This window comes from Cuculus canorus, chromosome 11 (genome assembly GCF_017976375.1).
Source record: "Cuculus canorus isolate bCucCan1 chromosome 11, bCucCan1.pri, whole genome shotgun sequence".
NCBI classification, from domain to species: Eukaryota; Metazoa; Chordata; class Aves; order Cuculiformes; family Cuculidae; genus Cuculus; species Cuculus canorus.
In genome coordinates, this window is record NC_071411.1 from 16,933,725 (window position 1) to 16,958,064 (window position 24,340).

Consider the following 24,340-nt stretch of genomic DNA (forward strand, 5'->3'; position numbering starts at 1 on the left):
GCCTGTACACGAGCAAGTGAGAGTCAGGAGAGCTGCTTTGCTTTTGGTGGAGCCCTTCTGTTTTACACCAGCTGGGAATCTGTCCCACAGTTATTTAAAGCAGTGTCAGTAGCCTGATAGCAAACTGTGCTTGTGAAAGTTAATTAAACAGTAGAAGTCATAATAAGTGGCTCCTTTGTCTCCCGTGAAAGAGGAGGCAGCTGTATTGTTTCTGGCAGAGTGATTCTCTGTTGTACACAATTATTTATTGATGATTTGGAAGAGGCTTTTGCACTGAGTAATGATGCTAATATTGATGGAAAGAAGTATTATAGTGATAAACAAATGGCAAGTCACAATTAGACACCTAGAAAGTAGAAACCACCATGTAATTTTTAGTAGTGATTTATATAATAATCCTTAGTATTTAAACCTATAAATGTTCTTAATTGTATCTAAAAATTGAAGATTGCCTCATATTAAGAGTAAAATTGTGCAGCAGATCCCTCTACACATACATCAGAATAGTCCTGATTTGGGTATAAAGGTGTGGGATTTTGATTAAAACTCAAAAGTTTCCTTCTTTCCCTTCAGTTCCAGATTACCAAGAGCAGGATATCTTTCTATGGCGAAAGGAAACTGGTTTTGGATTTAGGATTCTAGGTGGAAATGAGCCTGGAGAACCTGTGAGTACATCTAGAAGTGGTCTCATTTTAACTCACAACATCTTCCAGCATCACAGCAGTAGCACGTACAGATGCACAGAACTGCACTGTGGCGTCTCTGTTAAAATAACTAGCGAGCTACATATTTACATCCCACAACTCCCTCCTGCTGTCCCTCCAAAACACAAACACAAACTCCCAAATTGAAATGGATTTGTCTTCCCCTGCTATTCCCGGTGTTTGTGGTATCCCAAATGAAAACACATAGGTCTGAAATGGCCTGGACCCTGAGGAAGGGATGTCCTGGTCAGATTTGCAAGTATTTTCATCTTGGAGGGTCAGGTTTTCTGTTTGCTCAATTCCCTCCTTGATTTCGCCTAACTTCTTCACCATAAATGCAGTGCCTGTGGAAGGCATCGGACTATGAACACATGGTATTTCATGTGCTCCACAGGTCAAAGCTGCATCATGGCAGCATAATTCTCCGCATATTTCCGTGCCAGAATTATTTTGCTCTTTTATGGAAAGAGAGACCATGAATTTCTCTAATGTTAGAGTAACCTCACAGAACGCACTGAAGATAAACCAAGACTGAGTTGGTGGACAGACGAGTGGCATAGGGCTCGTAAACCCTAGAGGCAACTGAAAGGACAACTTAATCTCAGCCTCCCTCAGTGCTTTTAACCATCTTGCTGTCTGGTCACTGTCTAGTTGAACACATTTCCCAAGGCTCTCTGTCATTAGAGTGAATGGACTGCCTAAAGAAACAAGATGTCAATTTATTACAATTTCACCATGTGGCTATATTCACATGGAGCTGCTTCCACAGGAGCAACTTTCCTGACCAGCAGACATTTGTCAACTATTTCCCTACTAAATTGGGTGTAACTACCAGTGCCCTTTGCCTCCAGCTGGCTGATCTAGTTCTCATTTATCACTGTTTTTTCTTCTTTCTTTCTGTCTTCCTTCCTTCCATATCAGATTTACATCGGTCACATTGTACCGCTGGGTGCTGCTGATGCTGACGGCCGCCTGCGATCGGGTGATGAACTGATCTGCGTGGATGGGACACCTGTTGTCGGGAAATCGCACCAGCTTGTGGTCCAGCTTATGCAACAGGCAGCCAAACAAGGTCATGTCAATCTGACCGTCAGGCGCAAAGTGGTTTACACAGGTAGGCTGCATTGTCGCTCTGCAGGGGTAGATTTTCTTGCCAGACTCCATCTGTTCAGCAAATGGTTTATAGAGAAAAAGCTTCTCCTTTTAATGCTGGGAAAACTCAGGGGATGTGGTGTTATTGTTCCTCTTTTGCCTATTTTTAGTCTTTTTTCTTCATGGCCAGATGAGTTTCAAATATTTTGTTTTCAATCTCACTTGGCTTCCTTGGTCTTCGTGAAGGTTTCTCATAAAACAAGGAAATGTTCAGTGGCATCTTATCATTTTTAGTTGAACTCATGCAGCAGCAGCAGACACTGTGCCTGACTGCCTGTGTTCTCTATTTAATTCCCCAAACAACATTGCTACCTGATAGCCACCCTTAAACTGGGAGTGAGGGAAAAGATGCTGAAGATTCCACAGGAGGGGACGCAAAGGCAGAGTGTGAGTGAGGGCACTGGTGTGTGATGTGATGGCTGATGCCCCAGGCACAGGAGGAGCTTCAGCTGAGGTTGCTACATGCAGTGAACTAATGGCAGGATGCAAAACTGTTAAGCATCAAAGATTCTGATGGTGTGGGGTGTGCATGATTGCTAAAATAGAGATGTATCTGTGCCAGTCTATGCTAGGCGTTGCGCACACCCCGCACACGTGTATGGTCTACACGGACAAAAAAGAAGCTGACAGAAACACAGAGATGCAAAGAGAAGTGGCACTGCCTGGTGGCACCTAAATTAGTGGCACAAAAATGCCGTGTTATCTTGTTAGCCGAGAAGATGGAGACACACGCACGAGCTTTCTACATTACATGAGACCTTATGCTTAACATTGGAGAGCAGCGCTGGGCTGCTGCTGCTTGTGAGGCCCTGTGGGGAGCTCAGGTGTGGGGTTTGGTTTAACTCACTTATTCAGAAGAAAGAACATTAGATAGCTTTCCTGGTTTAGGCAGCAGCAGTAAAACAGGCAGTGATGTGCTTTAGAATTCAAGAGCATCAAAATAACAGTCAGGTTGAAAATTAGCCCCACAGTGGAAGGTAGGACTAGAACAGTACCTCTAAAACAGCTCTGTATTCTTACTCAGGTCTGAGGTGCTTTGCCACAATATTAAATAAATTTTCAGATCTCATTTCTTTCCTTTTTCTCATTGTGGATTAAATGCCAGGTTATGTCTCTTCCTAATAGCCTCTCTCCCATTCCTGACAAAGAGCTGCCAGTGTGAGAGAAGCTATAGGAGGTGAGCTTTGCGAGGAAGGGGAAGGGCAGCTGAATTCTTGGTATTGTCTTTTGTGTAGGTTTTCTATCCAGTTTTACAGCCTCCAGGCTGGAAATCACCATAAAAGATTTAGATTCATGAGAGATCTCAATACAAACCCTTGATATGTCATTCAGAGTCTTTTTACTCCAGACAGAGCTATTCTGAACCATTTCAAATGTGGACACTTACTCTAGGATAAATTATTTAGGATCCCTTCTTGCCCCTTAGATTTGCAGGCTTTTAAATTCCAGCATAACTTTATAGAGAAGCTTCTTGCTGAATTTTGGTCCCTTATTCCTCCTCTCATCTGTATGCCAGCAGAAAAAGATTCTTCGCCTAAATGGGTACTTCATGTCTTGAGATTCATAGAGGGGAAAGTTTATACTCCTGTATTCTTCATATGTAGAATAATATATATTTAGCACGTGCTTCGAATACAGAAGTGCAGACAGGTGCTTCTATCCAAGAAGTTCTTTTTCTTTGGTTCATGGGTTTAAAGATTTAGGTTTTGTTTGGCATCCATTTCCTTCTTGTTGCTTTTAAGATCTTCAACTTAAATTTGATTCCCCAAATTAGAGCAATGACCTAATTAGTGGAGGCAGCCATTCAGTAGAGACAAGTGCAATACCCTGCTGTCAGCTGTGCAAATGGACTGTGGAGAACTGGCTGAGTAACAAGAAGTGGAAGCTATTGTGGGCCACAGGCTTTAACCTGAGGCTGGCTCAGGTGAAGGAAAACACTGTGCTGGGATGTAGGCAGTGGGGAACCCTCCTGATTTCCCAGCAGATGATGGCTTAGCTGCAATATGGTCCGGCACTTCAAGACAGACATGTTTGAGTTGGAGAGAGCCCAACTGGAAGGAGTCCAGAGGACCAGGGAGAATAAGGAGAGCTCTAGGAAACATGGTCTGCAAGGAAATATTGAACAAATTGGGATTGTTTAGCCTAAAGCAGAGAAGAGGGAGGAGGTGTTAAACTCCCCAAGACACAAAGAGGCTGCTGCAAAGAGGAAGGGAATAATATGTTCTCCATATGCCTGCTAGATAGAGCTAGAAATAATAGCCTTATGTTGCAGCAGGGAAGATTTAAGTTAGATATTGCAACCAATAGATTGCCTGGGGAGATATTTAACAGCAGATTAGACAAACATCTGTCAGGACTGACAGTATTGTTGGCCCTGACTCGAGCAGAGTGTGGCCTGAGTGATTTTTTTTAAGATTTCTTCAAGCTTTTTCGTAGCTGATCAGATTTTAAACTAATACCACTTCCAACTTCAGTTGCTGTTTAACACCTGTTTAATACTAATGTTAATAATGCTTAATAGTTGCCTCCTAGTGCTTAATAGTGCCAGACTGTACAGATAATAGGTGTTGGGTTGTCCATCCATAAAAGCTTGGTTCACAAGTATTTTCACTTTAGTCTGGGTTGTTATTATTACTTAAAATCGTGTTAATCAAAGGTAGTTAGTGCTACACCACTGACAGCATTGAGTTAAAAAATACACGGAAGCTGAATGATAGATATTTGATATTACTCTCTCTAGTTGCAGCTTGTGTGAACATACACGGTTGTACCTATATAACTGTAGTGAGGATGTGATAGCTAAAGGAGGCACCTCTAAACTAACATAATCCAGGTTTGAAGTGCTACGGAGCATCCAAGCATGCAGCGCTGTACAGATTTAACTGTACTGCTGCTGTAGTTCAGCAGCATAAGGCTTTAGCTGCATGAGCGTACAGTGGAGAGGATGAGCATGTGTGGTCAGTGCTGTCACTGAACAGAGCTGCTGGTGGTGACATCTGAAGGGAGACAGAGCCCTCGATCATTATGGCCATGATTTATAGATGAAAGCAGATGATTTTTTTTGACTTTTTCTCAGTGGACAGCACTTTTCAAGCACTAAACAGTGCCGCCTGCTCAGACAGTCTCATATTTTCCTCCACAGTTCCCAAGGCAGAGAATGAAGTCCCATCCCCAGCTTCTTCCCACCACAGCAGCAACCAGCCAGCCTCGCTGACAGAAGAGAAGCGAACACCGCAGGGCAGCCAGAACTCCCTCAACACCGTCAGCTCAGGCAGTGGCAGCACCAGCGGCATCGGCAGTGGTGGTGGCGGGGGCAGTGGTGTTGTCAGTGCTGTGGTCCAACCCTATGATGTGGAAATCCGCCGCGGTGAAAATGAGGGGTTCGGCTTTGTCATCGTCTCGTCGGTGAGCAGGCCAGAGGCAGGGACGACATTTGGTAAGTCTTGGGTTTTATTCAGCGCGCCTCTAATGAGACGCAGATTTAAGCGCTGCAGCGCAAGGAGGCAAGTGAGGATCTGTTTAATTAAAAGCCATGAGCATGCCCTAATTAATGTAATTAATAACTTAATCAGAAGCCAAGACTGGGTAGGTGTTTGCCTCCTGTGTTTTATTCATAACTGAATCGAGAAAAAGAAAATGAGAAATCCCAACCTGAGGAGCCCGAATGCCAGCAATGACAATTCCTAGTGCTCCCCAGAAGCTCCAGCTCTCCCTGCTAGCTGGGGTTGCTCTGGAAGAGCAGCCGGGATCCCCCCTCAGTGATGCTGTTTGCTAACACAGAAGTGGAGCAGGTGGAATGAAATATGTCTCCTGATGGTGGAACTGAGCCAGCTGATTTAAAAGCAGTAATGCTTTAACTGATTAACTTCTCTTTGGCAATCATGGTTGTCCTGATCTTCATTATGGAGTGAGCATGCTGATAGCTGGAAGGTTTTAATTAATAGTGCTTGCTGGTGAGACGTGAAATGGGGAATACTGTTAAAAAAACAGGATGTTTTTTTGACCCATTCCATCTCTTCCTGAATCCATTTATTCAGAACAAGGGGAAGTGAAGTTCATACAATGGCACATTTAATATCTTGCCCTAATAGAAGTAGTCATGGTTTCTTACTGAAGGCAGTTCTTTCTGCCAGGCAGACACCCACTTCCAGATGTTGCTGCAGAAGAGAGGTACGTGAGCTAATTCTCAAGTATACCTAGAACAGCCTGCTCAAGAGCAGAAACGTCATTGCAAGGGGGAAACCCATCAGAGATGTTATTGTCTTTCCTTTCCATCTCCTCCAAAAGTGCCAGAAGCAGCATCCACGTATACATCTCAGGGGAAAAAGAAAGTGTTCCCTCCCTGTTAGTCTGTTGCATGCAGTAGGGATGGAGGGGGAAAGGAAAGACAGAACACATGCCTTGACCATCTTCAACTACCTCTGAGAGCAGGGTTGTGGTTTGCAGACAAAATACATTGTGGTCTCTGTACAACTTGAGTGTTCCTGGGGCGGGCAGGTGCATGTGGCAACAAGTGGACTTTCCCCCTTTCTTCTAGACTTTTTTTTCTGAAATTTCCTGCTGTTGCCTTTGAGCAATGCCCTTGCTAACACATCACCATCTCTGCTGGTATTGATGTAGAACAGGCCGCTTCCAACACTGTTCTAGGCAATCATGGCAGCAGAGATTTCAAGGGGAAAATATCTAGTGGAAATTCAGTGCGTCGAGTTCTGTTACTTCTCAGGTGCTAGGCTACCTTGCACTGTCCTTGACGCTGGAAACTACTCTTCCAGAATAGGTATTTTGGTGCCAGGACACAATGGTGTAGTGTAGTAGATTAAACTGAACTCAGTCTAAACTGGAGAGAGCGCTTCTGGCTCCTGAAAGTACTTGCAAACGTGCGTATGAGTAACTTTTACTGTATGAAGACTATGTTCTAACTCTTTCCTGCAGAGAAACCTTGACCTGAGGTTGTAAAGAGTTGTGTTTGCTTTAGTCCAAGATACTCGCTAACTGGAAGTTTTCTGTGCAGGGGCTCCTTCCTCATGGAGATCTTTTGATCTGTGACTGTTTTTCCTTTAATTTTTTTCAAGCGTATTCAGCTTTTCCCTAATACTCTGCATGAGATGTGTTCCCTCTGCTGTGTGGTGCTTGCTTTGGACCTACTTTGTAGTTTTTTTTTTTTCTTTCGTGGATAGTATTTAGAGATGGGCCAAACTGGTTTTAAAACCCACCTTGGTCACTTTGGTGTGGGCTCTGTCATCTGTGTATGGTGGATTGGACAGAGTAGGAATTCATTTCGCATACCCTCAAAACAGCCTTTAAACTGAATGTATCTTTGTATTTCCAGAAAGAGAAACTTTCTAACATCACAGTAAAGTAAAATGAAAAAAAAATACCCCCATGATTTACAACTAACATTACCACTTTCTGCCAGTTTTCATCGCATATTTTCAACCTTGTTCTCTTGCCTCACATTCCTTTTCTTAGCCTTTTCTTCGTTATGGTCTTTCTAGTGTAGTCATGTGTGCAGCAATGTATATCTCTAAAACTACTAATCAAATTAAGACTGCAGCACAGATGGGAAAGTGCATCTTGAGGGTGAATGTATTGTGGATGCTAAGTATCACATGAACGCTCTGTGTACTTCGTGGTTTTAACACGTACTGCATGCCCAGGGGCCACTTGCCCATGCAAGGAAGCCATACAAAAGCCCACTGGAATTATCTGAGTGAAATCGTATATCCCCCCTGTGTCCCTATTCTGCATTTTATGGATGACCCTGTGTTTTGGGGACAAATAATTGCGTGGAACAGGAGGAGAGTTTTGTCTCTAAAACCGATTCATCCGAAAGTGCTCTTGCCCTGTGTGTCAGACATCTCAATGGCTTTTTGTGTGTGGTTTTAGAGGTATGTAAATGAGAAGGTCCTTATTCCTGCCCTGCTCCCATCCTGATGCCATCTAAGATCATAAAAGGGGAAGGGTTAACAAAGGCCGAGGTGGATACCTGCACCAAACAGGTTACCTTTGTCAGTCTTGGCCCATCTGTAGTGGTCCTGTACCTTCCCTGGTAGTACCTTTATTCACGATAGAAGAAAACCGTTTCATGTTGCTTCCCCATGCAGCGCTGATAGATTGGATCTTTGTGGTAGAAAGGGAGTCACACTCCCTCTTAGGCCTAGAACAATTTTATCTTTCTAAATGGAGAAAGAACAAAACATTGGCAGAAGTTTGAATGGCAGTTGACTTAGAGAAAGACTAGAGATGCTGAGCCCAATATAATCTTGGAGGAGGAAGATTGTGTTTTCAACAAACAACTCTCAATTCTTTTTCTTCAAAAATAACACCAGGATTTGGGTTATGATGGGGCTGCTAAATGCATTTGTAGTCTATAAAAATCTCACCATTTTTTAACACAAATCAAGGGGCGAGTTTTGAATTATTAACAAAACACCTTTTTGTAACAGAATTAAAGTATTATGCACTCGTACTAGTTGATTGCCAATGTTTTGAACACTGGCAGCAAAGCTATCCTATAATAACTTTTGCTTGATGCATTAATTAATTAACCCTTAACCTTCTCTTTCCCTTTTCAACCCTTTTTCTCCTTTTCCCCTTCACCATACTCCCACGTATATAAACAATTAAAAACCAAAACCAAAACCAAACAAAAACAACCCCCAAACCAATACAAAAGCGGGAAATGCATGTGTGGCCATGCCTCACAAAATAGGTCGGATAATTGAAGGGAGTCCCGCAGACCGCTGTGGCAAGCTGAAAGTAGGCGATCGGATCTTGGCCGTGAATGGGTGCTCCATCACCAACAAGTCGCATTCAGACATCGTCAACCTCATTAAGGAAGCGGGAAACACCGTCACCCTGCGCATCATTCCAGGAGATGGTAAAGTATATGTTTCCTGCTGTCTTATCTGACCCTTTTGTTGGTTTTTATTCCTGGGCTTTTTGCATCAGTCAGAGCTGCAAAGTCATGGAGGACTAGTTTTCCGCTCCCTCTTTGGGAGCAGTAAGGGAGTTTGTGAGTCTTCCATAGATTTATTTTGTTGTTTCTTCCGTAGGAATGGGAGTTCTTTTTTTTAAACAGGGAGGTGCTGATTCTACATTAAAAAATATTTCATTCTATCATACTCCTCCACGCATCTCCCGAAGGTGCTCTTCTGTAAATTTGATGCATATCTCAGTACATTTTTATTTGAATGTTAGGTTAAAATGCAGCTTTTAGAGTATCTGGGAATCACTTGTTAATATGTGGGATTCCTGAAGCTTTGTGTATACACAAGCAGGCTACAGAATAAAGAGATCACAGAAAGGGATAAACACTTTGCCAGGTTTTAAGCTGTTTGAAAAGAAGATTTGGTTTTATTCTGGGTAAGTTGCTTTGGGAGCAAGCTCAGTACATTTTGAAATGGCTTTGTTAAATGGCAATGGCTCTGGAGCTGCTGCGTGCTTTCAGCTGATCGTTCTAAGAGTTACTTTAGACAGGATCTCACTGTTTCAGATCAGAGGGAACATGCAGGATCTCTAATAATACGCTAACATGTGGTGCTGGTTTCAGGTCATTGAACTATTTAATAAAAGTAAGGATGTGTTCTGTACATCAGTTTCTTTAAACTGATCCCTGGCTGTGATGCCAAATAAGAACAGAGCAGAAATGTATGTAAAGTACCTATAGCAGAATTAGCATTGCTGTGGGTCTAAATTGTAAGTCATTTTTTTGTTCGTTGTCCTGCTCTGCCATGGATGGGTTCATAGTAAGAACTCATTAGGCAGAAATCTTTTTACATTTCTCTCTTTTTAAGCTGAATGCGTGGGTGAAGATTTGATGGCTCAGATACAGTGTTAATGAGCGTTTCCTAGAGTTGTACAAGACATTATTTGCATTCAGTTAAATAGAGAGAAAGTGTGATTAAGAAAGGTTGAGGAAGCGTGACTGAATGGAACCTGGTACCTGTAAAGCAGAATGAAGAAGTTACATGATGTGATTCCCAGTGAGAAGTGTTGGGTAGTGTCTAACTCCCATATTCTCTAGTCTGAAGCATGGCTTTGGTTATCCCACAGAGCATGATTGCACTGTGCTTAGTTATAGGATAAAAATAGGAGAGGATGAGAAATGATCTGGTTATAAATTATTGCTGTTTAGTATGATCTCTTTTGCGTAAAAGCTGTATTATTTTCCTACTGTGTAGTAGTTACCGGGTGAAATGGTATACGATCCTTTGCTGCTTCCAGCAAGGGTGTTCATGAAAAATAACATGGCTGTGAATCAGGCTACCATCTGAGCAGACCGTGCATGCCAGGTTTGGAAGGTACACTGGGAAAAAATTGTTCATTACCTGTATTTTGTTATCTGATCAAAATCAAGAAAGGTGAATCTTAGAATAAATAATTCTTTTAAAGGCAAAAATACCGAGGGGAGAAATGAATAACTTTTGAATGACTGAAGATTTTTTTAAGAAGAATATAGCATCCTGGCATGAATGATCAGCCAGTCTTGTTCATGTGTATATGTGTTGAAAATACCATAAGTTACTTGGGTTAGTAGGGAAATCTGTACCTGTGACTGACACCAGATATTTTTGAGAAGGTGGAAAGCTGTAATTTAGGAAGGAGTCAACTCTTCTCTCTAAGAGCAATGCAGGCTTCCAGTCTTTTTACTGTCCCTTTGAAATTCCGAGTCAGATTGCCAATTCTGCATAGATTTACCTGCGTTTATTTTCCAAAAGCCAGTAAGACCAGACACTCTCAAAATTGTTGAGAGGTTTGCTCTGAAATAATAAGATTTAAGAAATTGGATCTCCAATCTTTTCATTTTGCTGTGTTTGGGTGCTTTTGTTGATTTGTTGTTTTCTTTTTGTTGCTTTTGGGGTGCTGTTTTGGGAAATGCAAATGGTCTAACAGTGCACTTAAACGGGGGGAGGGGAGGGAAAGACTATATCGAAAGCTGTGCTTCTCAGATGAATGTGATACTAAGGCTCACCACAAGACTCACAATAAACTCACACTGCTAATCTCTTCTAACATTATTAAAAACACCAAGGGGTTTTGCTGTCTTGGACCAACTCATTGCCATAGACCGCTGCAGGAGTGCATTTGCAATGAAATTACGATGCTGTAACATACTACCAGCTGATGCAGGGATACAGGGAGCTGAAAAACGACAAGCTTAGATTAGGCATTTTGTTGGTGTCTGAGTGTTCTAGGGCAAAACAGGGCAAGGAATCAATGAAATATTTAGGATTTAGAACATAGAATTGTAATTCTACTAGAGATCGTGTTTGCTGTATTTGTGTTCTGTTCCGGTCTTGCATGGTGGCTGGCGAGTGTCCTGAACCAGTGTTTAAAAACCTAGCAAAATTGCGCACAACTCCTGACTCATGGGATAGGGTAGGCTAAAGATAGATGCTGTGCAGTGGCATGAAAATATATCTGTACCACAGATATGTTGTTGCTCTACCTGATATTCTTAGTGTGACCCGCTAAAGAGTAGGAATCTTGCATTCTCTTTGAAGCCCATCTTCATCTGATCTCCAAATATTTGTGGAGGCTTTCAGAGGCTTTTATTCTGGATGAACACAGAACACTTAATCATGTTTTGAGGCCTTCTTCTGATGGAGACAAATTTTAGCATCAAAGCATCTTTGCAAAATACACAGAATTATTTCTTAAAATCCAACAGTATAAGTGTGCGTGGGGGTGTCTCCTTCTCCCACAAGCCAGCTGTCAGCAGCACATCTTCCCAAGGGTATGTTTTGGTCATGCCTATCCTGAGAGGTGCAGGCATACCCAGGAACATGTCTTGCTTTCTGGGCCACCGAACACAAGCCAGCTCTGATCTGGAAGAAGTTACAGCTCCATATGGTGAGGGTTTGGGCACTTTAACTTGGGCACAGTGCTGCAAGCAAAGGAGCTCATTGCACCCATCTCTTTAAATGGTTCTTTTTCCATTTTGGTGGATTTCCCTTGACATGAAGGAAAACCTTCCACTCATCTAGATATCTTCACAATTAAAATAAATCAGTGAAAAAAAATAGGTTCCCAGGGCCAAGTAAACCCATGACCACCACATCAGGAAAATTCAGACAAAACCCTCTCCCATTTCTGCAATGTTTTATTACAGCTGGACTCTGTTTAATAATGGCAGATATATCCATAGTCAATAAAAAGAATTGCTGGATGCCTGGAGCAGGGGTAGAAGGCCTTGTAATTTTATGATGGAGAGACAAATGTTTCCACCCATTTTTTGTTGCTGTTGTCTGATGGTGGTGTTTTGTTGCTTGTTTGTTTTTTTTTAAGTGGGGTTAGAACTAGAGAAATTAAGTCAAGAAACAAGGTACATGACCTTAATTTTAGGCAGAATTTTAAATTACTTATGGGTTAACTCTAGTCTTACTGAAGTCTATGATAAAGCTCCAAAATGACAAGGGGACCATTTTGCCATGTCTTGCTGTGAGGAATGACCGGGTAATCGCTGTTCAGTTGTGCCTGCAGCAACTCCCTTCCCAGTTTTGTGAAGCAGGAGAGAGCACCTCCCCTGAGAGAGCACCTCCTTCTATGCCTAGAGAAAATATGTCATTTGCACAGGCTGATGTTGGGCTGAGAGTCCTTTACCATGGCATAAATTGAGTTTTGAGGTTAATCTTCCTCCCTTTATTCTCTTGGTGAGCCCTTTTGTAAGTGGTACCCAGAGCTGTTGATGCATTTGGTACAGATGGTTCCAGATCCCTGTGTGCAGGTTTGACTGCTCAGGCAGCAGTGGGTTATAGTTCAAAGATGGATTTGGGGAAGTTTGGGTTTTAGCCACATTCAATACCACCTTGTGAGATATTAGATAAAAGCTACATCTCAGTCCTCCTGAAGATTGCAGTTTCTGATGGAGGAAGCACTGATAAGCTTATAATCCATGGAATATCTATTGCTACTATAAAATTAATCCATCAACCTACCATATTTGGAGACTTTAATGATTGGAATTCATGTCATTAGACATCAGACAGAACTTTCTTCAACCCTTCTTCCACAAATCAGTGTTTGTTCTGGGTGTGTCTTACAGTCAGAGTTGTTCCCAATCCAGACTTTCAATTGAGTGTCCTTGAGGTTTTCTTGAGACTAATGAGAGTGCAAAACCCCCTCATTTGCCTATTTATTATATAAATATATTGTATATTGTATAAATATATAAAAATGTTTGACTCCCTGCTCTACTCTATTTGTAATGGGTAGCTATGGAAGTTTCTGCTATGCTCGTTTTTTGCTAATTAACATTTGCAGTGATGATTAAGCTAAATATGACACCTTCACTAACGCCTTGACTTTTTCAAGAGCACAGAATACAGAAGCAGCAGTTATGTGACAATATTTCCTAGTTGATTAGGAGTTTTGAAAAGTTTTTCTCTTACAAAGAATACAGTAATTTGCTGCATCTGATGACAAATACCAGAAACAAAGCTGAGCCATAAGGGATGTGTCATGTTAAGTTTCAGTGTGCAACTCAAAGACCAATATTTCTCTGCAGCTGAGGTGCTGTGCAGTTTCAAATAATGAATCACTGTGGCTTAGCTTAGACTTCATCCTGTTAATTTTTGGATTTCAGAAGTTTGAGCCCGTCTCATGTTCTTTACAAACAACATAATGATGCTTTCCAGTGAAATGCCTGTGTAAAACCTTTGTTTTATCAGTGAATAGCTAATGGTTGTTCCTCATAATGAAAAAAAACTTTATTTTGCAGAATCCTCCAATGCTACTTTATTGACCAATGCAGAAAAAATTGCTACAATTACAACCACACATACTCCTCAGCAAATACCACAGGAGACCAGGTCAGATTGTTTTCCTTGAGGAGAGCATGTTGACATGCTTTGTCTTTGGTTACTTCTTGATCGTCTTCACATCCCATGAGCTCTCTTTTTCCTCTCTCTCTCTTTCTCTCATTTGTTACAGCAGGAACAATGCCAAACCAAAGCAGGAATCCCAGTTTGATTTCAAACCACCCCAAGCAGCACAGGTAAGGAGTACCTTTCTAATTGTTTTGTTTACCACAGACTGTTGCTTCCAGTCTGCTTGAGGGCTGCGTTCAAATATTTCCCTTGAAAATCCCTTCTGGGAAGCTGCTCTCCCACTGTCTGTTTGCTGAAGAAAGAGGAATTTGCTGATTAGTTTCTTAATATATGTTGCTGCTATTGCAGCTGAGAAACATTTCCAACACATTTTCATCAAGACTTTTAGGGAGAACAAAAGAAAAGGGGAAAAAAAGAGCTGGCGTTTTTCGGACAGTAATAATTTGTGTGTTTGTTTACTGAATTGTATGTTTGGAGGTGCGTCTCCAGAAAATCCTGTTGTGTGTAAATGATAAATCCAGGGGACAGAAAACAGGAAAACTTAGTAAGGGGCAATAGTTGGAGCATTCCAGCTTGCACAAGTGGCATCTTATTAGAGGGATTATCTCTCTAACTTGCCTTGCCACTGGCCATCCCAGAAGTAACTTCTTCCATTAGGGAATTCAAAACATGCCTATGCTAACAGCATTTGTGAAAAACAGTGCATGTAATTCTGAGCTTCTTGTAAACAAATAAATGAGGTGGCAAGAAAAAGGAAAAGCCAGCACCATGGCATAGACTCAATCCAAGCACCGTTAGACCTTTAGCCAGAGCCTGGCATAGGAACTCAGGCTGCCCTTGCCTTCCTTTGCCTTTGGTAGAACACTAACCACCCTCCAGAAATGCCCCTTTCAGCCCTGGGCACAGGAGGTGTTCTATAACAGAAGTCCCTAAAAATAAGTGGGACGTGGCCAAGCCCATTCATCCAGACAGCCCTATGCGGACCATTGCTGGCACTCCGAGTCGCAGGGTGGGATGTGAAGAAGCAGGAAATCCTAGTTTGTGTCTGAAAATTCAACTGATTTCTTTTTTTAATTATGAGTAACAACAATTGTAATACTCATTGGTTGAATAATTTAAAAATGAGAGTAGCGTTTATCTTTCTGTTCAATTGTGCGTATGTTGTCTTCCCTTCAGCAGGACCAAGATTTCTACACTGTTGAGCTGGAAAGAGGAGCGAAAGGGTTTGGCTTTAGCCTGCGAGGTGGCCGGGAGTATAATATGGATCTGTACGTGTTGCGGCTAGCTGAGGATGGTCCAGCTGAGAGATGTGGGAAGATGAGGGTATGTGCAAACAGATTTTAAAAACACGTTTTTTGCAGTAAGCTGACATCCCTGCCCCTCCCCCTACAGGCACACCTTCTGCTGTGCTGGCTAAGAGGAAAGTGGAATGTTAATCCAAAGGAGCAGTGGTTCCTATTTACTTCTGTCTGTGGCTTCTGTGACTCTTTGTGTACAGTCTGTAACAGTGTGTGTGCACTGAAAGATTTCAGTCCCTTGTTCCAACTCAGGTCTCCAAATTCTAATACATAATCTGTCTTTTAAAGCCTAACAAAGAGGTGCATAGCAATAAACATGTAATAGCCACAATCTTTGTCAGCTCATTGAAAGCTGCAGCTCTGAGTAGAGAAAAGGGTGTTCTACCAGATCTTCTCCTCTGCAAATGGGCAGAGTGGTGAGGGAGCAAGTATATTGACCCGTGGTTTACAAAATCATAATGTACTTATTGATTAGTATTTGCTTCACATATCAGCTAGGTTATAAACATTATAACAGGGGCACATGTTATAAAATAACTACAGAAGAAAGTAAATTGGCAAGTTTTAGGTACTACTTGCTCTCCTCTGTTAGAGGAGGCACGGTCGCTTTACAGTGTATGTCTTTTTCTTTGCTAGATATATCACGTGAAGGATGTTTTCAAAATGATTTTCCTAGGGGTAAATTTATGGGTTCAAATTTTTTTGCTGATGAAAATAGATCAGTGCTTCATTGTGGAAGTCATTGCTTTGACAAGCTCTTCCAAGTCCCGTTTTCCTGTCCTGATAAAGGATTATATTTACAAAAGCAGGTTCACAGTAGGTATCTACATCCAAGCGAGAAAGAAGACCTGAAAAAGCTATTTAAACATCCTAGTTACAGCAGACTGTAAAACAAACAACCGCTTTGGTCGAAGACTTTAAAAATAATTGAAATAAAAGAAAATAGCACCAGTTCTAATATAGGTCTAAGTACTGATCAATACAGTAATGGAAGTGGTTTTACAGAACACCAATAAAATACTTTGATACCTCAAGCTTTCCCTTCATCTTCATGTTTCCCAGGCCCCTGCGTACCGGTTTTTTTGGACTGTCGCTGGAAGGAGTTGGTGTATTTAGCTTTGTTCATAGTTGCTCTTCCACCTTTGCTGTGGTGGGCTGGTGGTGGCCTTTGTTGAGGGCTTGTTTCTAATCTTAGGTTCTTTTATTACATTGACAGATCGGTGATGAAATCTTAGAGATCAATGGAGAAACTACTAAGAACATGAAGCACGCTCGGGCCATCGAACTGATTAAAAATGGTGGCCGCAGGGTCCGCCTGTTTCTGAAACGTGGAGATGGCTCTGTCCCAGAATATGGTGGGTCAAACTATGAAAACATTCCTTTCTTCCCTGGCATCACTCCATGAATGATTTGTCTCAAGATCTGAAGCGGGAATTCTTTTTTATTTTCCTTTCTCACCAGTGTCTTACCAACCTTTGCAACATATGGTTAATTGCCTCGCTTGTGCTGAATTTTCTACACATTTCATCCTTTGCTTGCTTCCATGGACTTGGGGCGCAGTGTAAGGCAAGAACATCATAGCAGTATTTTTGGTGATCAGAGAGGAAAACAAAACAAAAAAACCTTATTGTCTTGTCCAGCCAAACAAGGAATGTCATTGAACTGTGCCAAACTGTTTCTCAGCGGCTGAATTGTTGTTTCAAATAGGTCTCTACTTCTAATCAATGCAAAAACTGGGATCCTGAGTTATTGTTCTGAAGCAGTGATTTTATTTTTCGTTAGGTTTTTCTCTTAGTTCCTGTCTGTATCCATAGACATGAATGCCGAGATGGCTTATGAGATTTTTGCCTTCCCTTAATATTTATGTAAATATTTATAAAGTTATTTAAGAAAAAGAAGGGAAAAAAAAAAAAGCTTTACTGCAAAACTATATTGATTTGGCCTCCTGAGCCCTTTTCTCCCCCCTTAACTATCTGCTGGTTTCAAGTAGTTTATTTGTAAGGTCCAAAAAGGTGAGGTTATGAAAAGGTGCTCTGATGTCTGTCTTGGGGGGAAAACATTCTGTCTCCGTTTCTTACTAAGAATTGCATTAGATTTCCTTTTCTTCCCCCGGAGGTTGGATTGCTGGGTGGCTTAACTTAGCACACTATTTAATATTATAATTATGTCTTATTTATTTGAGATAATTGTCAAATATTGTGCCCTCGATGGAGGGCTACTCCCAACCAAAGGTCTTTGAGGTTTCTATAGAAACTGGTGATTGAAGGGATGTCCTTTATACTTTTCTCACCGTATTTGGGTTATTTCTGTGTCAGTAAGTTCTGTGTTTATCATTCACTCCGTGTCTAAAACCAGAAACAAAACCCTTCCGCACAATTTAAGAACAAGATTTTCTTTTCATTTACTATGTCACATTTGAGAGTTTCTCCTCACTCTGCTCATTATTTAACTTTAAATGACCAATTCAGAGTACAACCAACAAACAGTTGAAGTGTTTAACAATATGGAAGGGAAGTTGTGGGTTTACACTTCTGTAATATAAATAGCACACCAGAAGGTTCAATGATGGCACTGAAATTCTGTAATGTTCTTTCTACTTTTGTCTTTTCCTATAATCCTTTGGATGTACAGTACTGTATCATATGCAAGACTGCATAAATACCCTGTAAATTAAGTGCTTCACTTCTCAAAGCATATGTCTGTTGCACTGAGGATGGAAATCCACCACCAATTTTCTTTTGGCTAATGCTAAACCACTAAACGTTCATTCTTCAAGCAAGGATTTAATATACAGGGGTTGCACTACTGTAAAGAATATCCTTGTAACATTTGGGACTCCTTCCTCTCTTTGTTCTGTTCGCTGCAGTCACAAATGGTTCCTCTAATGATGTTAAGTTCCAATATTTTTCTGACTTGATTGGAACGTGCTTCTCTATGAGGCTGTATATTTTTGTAATGAGTTTTGTACTTATTTTTAATGTTGTGGTCTCTAGTGGACTTTATTTTTCGTTGTTGTTTGATTGTTAATGTTTTTTCTATGACATTCTGTGTCGCTGTTCCAGCTGTCTTTTAGAATGGATGCTCTCGTTGTCTGGGTTATTGAGTCACCTCTTAGATGTCTCTTTATGTCACGATAATAACAACTGCTGTCTTTGCAGCCTTATATTTGGGTGAAGCCTAGACAATCTGACTGGAAAAAATAAACTTTCTTTATTCTAAGATAAAATATGAAGATTTTTCTTTCTTTCATCTTTATTATAGGGAATCTAAATTTTCTACTTTTCTCTTTCTCTTTCTCTTACTTTTCTTGGTGCTGGGCTCTTCCTTCCTCAGCGATGATACCTCCTAATATCGCTGCATGTATGAGAAATGACAAGCTCGGGGAGTCTTGCTTCTACCTTATGGGCCATAATCAAACTACGGTTTGTAGCTAAAATCAATATTAGGTGTTTTTGTGCTGTGGCCTAATTCCCTCACATTGCTTTCTGCTTCGCTATATTTTATATGTACAGCAACTCATTCCGAGCACCCTGCGTCCCCTGAATTGTAAGTACACCACAGGACATGTTTAAACCTCGTTTGTACCTTGTGTGATAGCCAGGTTGCCGCAAGCCACATGCTTACAGCTATGGAAAAGCAGTGTGGTTAAAAAAGCTGCCTGGAGATGCTAATAAGCAAAAATGCACACATGTGATTCACAACACAGATTTCACCTGGAAATGACAGGAATCATGGCCATGCACACACCAACCCTCCCAAGCTAAGGAATGGAAATGCCGTCTAATGGGAGATGCTTTACGTGATGGCAAGAGAATGAGCATGTAGAGTGTTTGGCTTGGGGGAGGGAAGACAAAAAAGAGAAAAAGAGGGGGAAAAAAAATATCAGTTTTGAGTCATTGCCCTCAGGACAGCCCACCTCGAGGTGGATGTCTCAGTGCGAGCAGCAGGAAGCGTAGCTATTGCCAGCCGAGTGCGCCTGCAGAAGTTACTTTTCAAAAAGAAAACAATAAGCAAAGAAAAGCAACGCTCACATTAAGTCAGCACAGCTACTTTAATGTTTGCCATGTCTATAATGACTCATTCATAAACATCCATTGCAAATGACATGAGGAATTGTAGCTTAGCTACAGCACAAGGCTGGTTTTTAGTAGAGTTGGGGTTGTTTTTTTGATTCTGCTTTGCAGTTTGTCTCACAGAGATAACTCAGCTGTATTTTACCTGAAATACTACATTAAAAATAATGAACTGGAGATTAGGTTTTAATCAAAGCCATCCTACATATTACACAATATCTTTCCATTGCTTTGATATGAAAAAATCATAACTTTTGTCATCGTTGTTTGAATCATTGTGGCAAAACCAAAATCTACCCTAGGAATTTTCATAACGTGGTAGAACTAAGTGAGATTAAGTAATGTCTGAAATGAAATGGAAATTGCATGATTGCAGTCTAATTCTCACACCTTCAAAATGTTATTTTATGAGGTGAAAACTTAATAATCAATTCTATTTTCTGCACGTTTTCTGCTATTTGAAACATGGCCTCCCACACCTGGAAGGCAATTCTTTCAAAAGACTTTAACGAAAAAAGTCGTTTCCTAGAGGCCCTCTTTATTGGAAACTGTTAAAAATCAGCCAACAACCCGAACTACAATATATTTTCCACTGGAAAGAAAGTAGTGTAACTGAAACTTTGTGAATTGGTCTTGGGGAAAATGTAAAATGCCCCGTGACCAGAAGAGCGTAAAGATGATATCAGCTTGGATCAAAACTCGGCTAACAAACAGAGCAGCACCAGTACTAACCTGTAACTCTCGTTGTTCGCAGTTAAATTAACAAAAGCTTCGGTTAGCCTTCGCTGACTGCTTTAACAGTTGTTTGTTTTTGTCACTAATGAAGTCTGAAGAGTGATAAGTGGTGTCACAGCACCGCGGAAGGCATCGGTACCAAACGCTTTGCTGTTATTTTCTTTCAGACCCCAGCAGTGACAGGAACAGTCCCGCCACAGGTTCACAAAATGTATCGGAAATGAAACCCGTGCCATCCGACCGACGGCAGCACCCATCATCGGAGTCCAGTTATCCACCAGACCTTCACAAATCATCACAGCATGGGGAGAAGCGGACTTACGTTAGAGACCTAAAAGGCAGCAGAGAGTTTAGCAGACATCCCAATGAACACCACACTTGGAATGGGACTTCTAAAACCAACGACCACGTGCCAGGCAGGAGGACGGAGAGGTCACCGGAAAAGAGGCGTGAGAGGCAGGTGGTGAACGGGCAGAAGAGGAGGTCTCCCGAAAAGCGGAGGGAAGGGACAAGGAGCGCTGACAACACTTTGGAAAGGCGGGAACGACACGAGAGGAGGAGAGAGCTCTCCCCTGAGAGGCGCAGAGAGCGGTCCCCCAGCCGACGGCGGCGGTCGCTGGAGAGACTCACCGAGCCCAGGAGGTCTCCTGACCGGAGAAGAGAGAACTCCCTTGACCGGCGGGCCAAGTCGTCCGACCGGCGGAGGGAGAGGTCGCCCGACAGACGGCTCAGGGAGGAGCGAGCAGGCCACCGGGAGAGGGAAGACCCTAGCTGGAAGCACGAGCCGAGCCGCAGGCACCCGCCCGAGCAGCGCAGGAGGCCGTACAGGGAGTGCAGCACCGACCTCAGCATCTGAGGGGTCCCCGTCGCCTTCCCCAATGCTGCGGGAGCGGAGAAGAGAGCGTGGGAGCTGAAACCATCTGGCTTTCACAGGCGAGGAGACGTCCGGCACCTGCTGATCCTACAAACCTTTTATGCAGATAAAATCTTATAACAAAAAAAGTGTTGTGCCTGATGTATAATATTAAAGAAAGTATTTTTCAGTGTATTCTTTTTTTTTTTTTAATTACTTGCCAAATGTTGGTCCTAAAGGATTATAAAATTTTGTTTCTACATTCTTTGTAGATTTCTTAAGAATAATTCCTTTATTGGGCTTTTCCCCCTCCCCGATATAGTAAATGGGGGTAGCCAGTAATATAACATAGGCAAAGGATTTTATGACCAAGTTTGAATTATTTGATCCAGACTGTTCTCTAGTGACTCACTGCTACACTGTATGTAGAAAATTTTTTAAGGGTTGGGGGTGGGGAAGGAAGAAAATTGTTCATCTCAGTAGGAATGGAGCGCTCCTGCTGAAGGAATTAAAAAAGAAAGAGACATATGTTCCTAAAATTGCAAGAACTGTCGGAAGAGACTACTGTTTCAATGAAGGATATTTATAATAATAAAAAATAATAAAAAAGAAAAATACAAACCCACACAGCACAAGATGATTTACGATAAGGAGTTTCTAGTTTGTTCCATGAACGGTTTATACTTTCAGGCCCCCGCTACAGGATGCGCAAAGGCAGAAGGACTGGTATCCACCATGCCTGTGTCGCACACTAACGTAGACTGTTGATCTCTCATTAGCCTCAGCAACATTTAACGATATTTCATTAAGGCAGCCGCCGCAGCCCTGCTCATCTTCTAGATGTATATGGACAGCAACCCGAGCATGCACGGTATTGTTTGTCTGCTTTGAAGCGAGGGAAGGGATTGGGATCCCAGGACAAGGCACAATGCAGTGGGAGCAAAGTCCTCCCTCTCAGTAGGTGTATTCCTTCTGCTCAGGCAAGACCGATGGGCTTTTCTTATTTTGCCAAATTCCAAAAGCTCTCTCTTCTTCTTGCTCTATATTTAAGTTTCTTTTATTTTACTGGTTCATCCTTACTGAGACAAAAGGAGTGCACTTGCTTGGGGGAAAAAAAAAAAACAGGAAAAAATATGAAAAAAAAAAAAAAAAGATGTATCAAAGGAAAAACACAGGAGAAAAGAGGCAATCGGTGGGACAACCTGGTTGTAGAAGCCTATCCATACTGGTTATATGCTGTAAATTTGAATTTAAGAACAGCAGCAAAAGGGAAACCTGCAAGTTTCTAAGTTGTATTTTTAAATTTGCAAGTTGTGTGGTAAGTCTGCTGTAGTACTGGTATAAGATTTTAATGGATTACTGCCTAGCTGAGCCAAAATGTTTGCCGTTACTGTTGGACCACTAAAGTAAACTGCTGCTTTTTACAGTGCATTGGTGTGTACATGTATACTGTTTCACATTTTCCATATGAACACACAAACATTGCAAGTCTATCACTGTTGTTGCCATGGTACTGTAAAAACAAAACCAAGAAAGAAGATGGCCGATCATTGTGTGTACAGTTTAAATTGTAATTAATAGAGCCTGTTGGAAAAAAAAAACAAAACTGTTGCCTTTTTCTTGTATAAAAGAGGATTTATGACAAAATTTAGCTGTGAGGAATGTGATTAAGTGTTTATATTTCTGAAAATGGAACAAATTGATTCAGGGGATATATTTTAATATAAACTGAATCAGGTATGTAAAGCTGTTTTAAACTGGGAGACTATATAAGTAAATCTAAAGCTTTTGTTGGTTTGGATATCATTTCTTTCTTCATGGTGGGCCTGCTTATGTATTAAGCACTTGTATGCGGTCTATGTTCTCCAGTCATCATTTCTTGCAATGTGCTATAGACATAATGCTCTTTTCTGTGTTGATGAAAAGCAGTATGTGGGCCAATCTTTTTTATAAAACACTATGCATATATAAATACTACATTGTTCATAGCTTTATTTGACTTAACTGGGTTTATACATAACACTAGTATGAGTAGATGTGGACTTACCCAGCACAAGCTTCTTTCCTTGGAACAGACACTATGTATATGATGTAGCAACAAAGAAGGAGAAAGTCTGTGAATGCTATTTTTATTATCAAATAAAGTTTTCCATACAAAGCATACATATGATTGTAGTGATAAGATAAAGGAGGAACCACAACTTAATGTTACTTATTCATCCCTGTCTAAATTAGTAGACTGTAGGTTACAGTCTCCAAGGGCGATCCATTAAATGTCTATTAATCATCCATTAAATATAGATTAATCATTTGACAAGTCTTAAAGCGCAGGTTCCCGGTTTTCCAATATAAAATTTTCTTCCACCAAAATAATCAGCAGCTGAGGGTTTAGGCGAAGCAGGGTTTGTTCTTACGTCTCCGTTTTATTTTGCTGGTGCTTCGTAACGCGTCAGCCTATACAATGGTGGAAAATGAAGACAAGGCAGCAACTACTATATTGCTGTAGTTGGGATTACAGCAATATGTAAATATATATGCCATGCATATATAAATCTCTGTATAAATACATATGTTATATATATATTTATATATATAAATACATACATATATATGTATTTTTATGTATAAATACGTACCTATATATACTATATATGTGTTTATATGTATAAATACATACATATATGTACCCATATCACTAGGACTCTGTGTCTCCCATCTCTTTTTGAAATGTATAAAGACTGTTTACTATTGCAAAACTGATTACATTTAAATAGATTTTTTGAAACAACTTTTAAACATTGTGTAGTGTGTCAGGCCCCACTCCTATGTTTTTCCAATCCTTCAGCTAACCTGCTGGGAGTCCAGTTGCTCCTGAATGGTTTGTACTTCATCCGCAGAGGGATTTATCTGATGCAGCCTAAGTCTTTAAGGGTATGGTTGGGGCACTGAGAAGGTGTTGGGATATTTTAGTGTGCATCTTCTATGATGTTCAATGCCTTTTTACTCTGAAATTATAACACATTGCAATGGTATAGATTGGTTCTGAATTTGTATCGTCTGCTGTTCCTGCTGTTTGTTCTCTCCTTGCTCATGTCATAGCTTAGTTTAAATGACCGGAGAGAGCTGATCAGGTGAGTCTCAAGTTTGTAACTGAGTCTGTGAAGCGTTGAGTTTTAAGCTAAAGGAGATCTTATATAGTTAATACTAAAATGACATTTACAGAAACATTTAATTAAGAAAAGACTGCGAGTTGACAAAAAAAATAACTTATTCAAAGTGCCTTGTTAGTGGTGGCGTCCTTTCTACTGCTTCCAAACCCACTGAGAGCTGGAGCCCTGCTCTAAAGCATGAGCGCTGCAGCTCCATGTTCTGTGGTGCAGCCTTATTCACTTCAATTAATTCCAGCCTCCCTTCTGGCCATAAAATATTTTTCAAAACTTCTAAAAATGAAAAGAAACCATTTTTAGATTGTAACTTCGCTCGTGTTTTGTCAAACAATATTCTACAGCTGTGAAGCTGCCAGAAAGATGAATTAAAGTTTGTTTCTGATGAAGAACTGAAAAGGTTACGAAGCGGTAAGTGAAAAAGCTCTGTAGATTGATATTGTTAGTTTGAGGGGTTATTTCAGTTTTGAGTTTTACGTCTTTTTTATCAGCGTTATGTGGTCAGGATCCTGTGTCATCAATGTACTCAA

General features: G+C 41.1%; 1 protein-coding gene across 27 annotated transcripts in view; it reads left to right on the top strand.

Annotated features, from left to right (window-relative positions):
- The window catches only part of MAGI1 (membrane associated guanylate kinase, WW and PDZ domain containing 1), a 352,470-nt gene extending 329,318 nt beyond the window's left edge, over window positions 1-23,152 (top strand). For 8 of the 27 annotated variants that reach the window (XM_054076246.1, XM_054076255.1, XM_054076257.1 and 5 more), the window contains 9 exons: window positions 574-665; window positions 1,626-1,818; window positions 4,999-5,292; window positions 8,533-8,736; window positions 13,579-13,669; window positions 13,791-13,854; window positions 14,864-15,010; window positions 16,202-16,340; window positions 19,961-23,150. In XM_054076246.1, coding sequence (XP_053932221.1) covers window positions 574-665; window positions 1,626-1,818; window positions 4,999-5,292; window positions 8,533-8,736; window positions 13,579-13,669; window positions 13,791-13,854; window positions 14,864-15,010; window positions 16,202-16,340; window positions 19,961-20,649 — 1,913 coding nt within the window. In that variant the 3' untranslated portion in view covers window positions 20,650-23,150. Of the gene's footprint in view, window positions 1-573; window positions 666-1,625; window positions 1,819-4,998; window positions 5,293-8,532; window positions 8,737-13,578; window positions 13,670-13,790; window positions 13,855-14,863; window positions 15,011-16,201; window positions 16,341-18,318; window positions 18,408-19,960 lie in introns of all 27 variants that reach the window. The other 19 variants (XM_054076251.1, XM_054076270.1, XM_054076256.1 and 16 more) reach the window with 12 other exon arrangements.
- The last annotated feature ends 1,188 nt before the right edge of the window (window positions 23,153-24,340 follow it).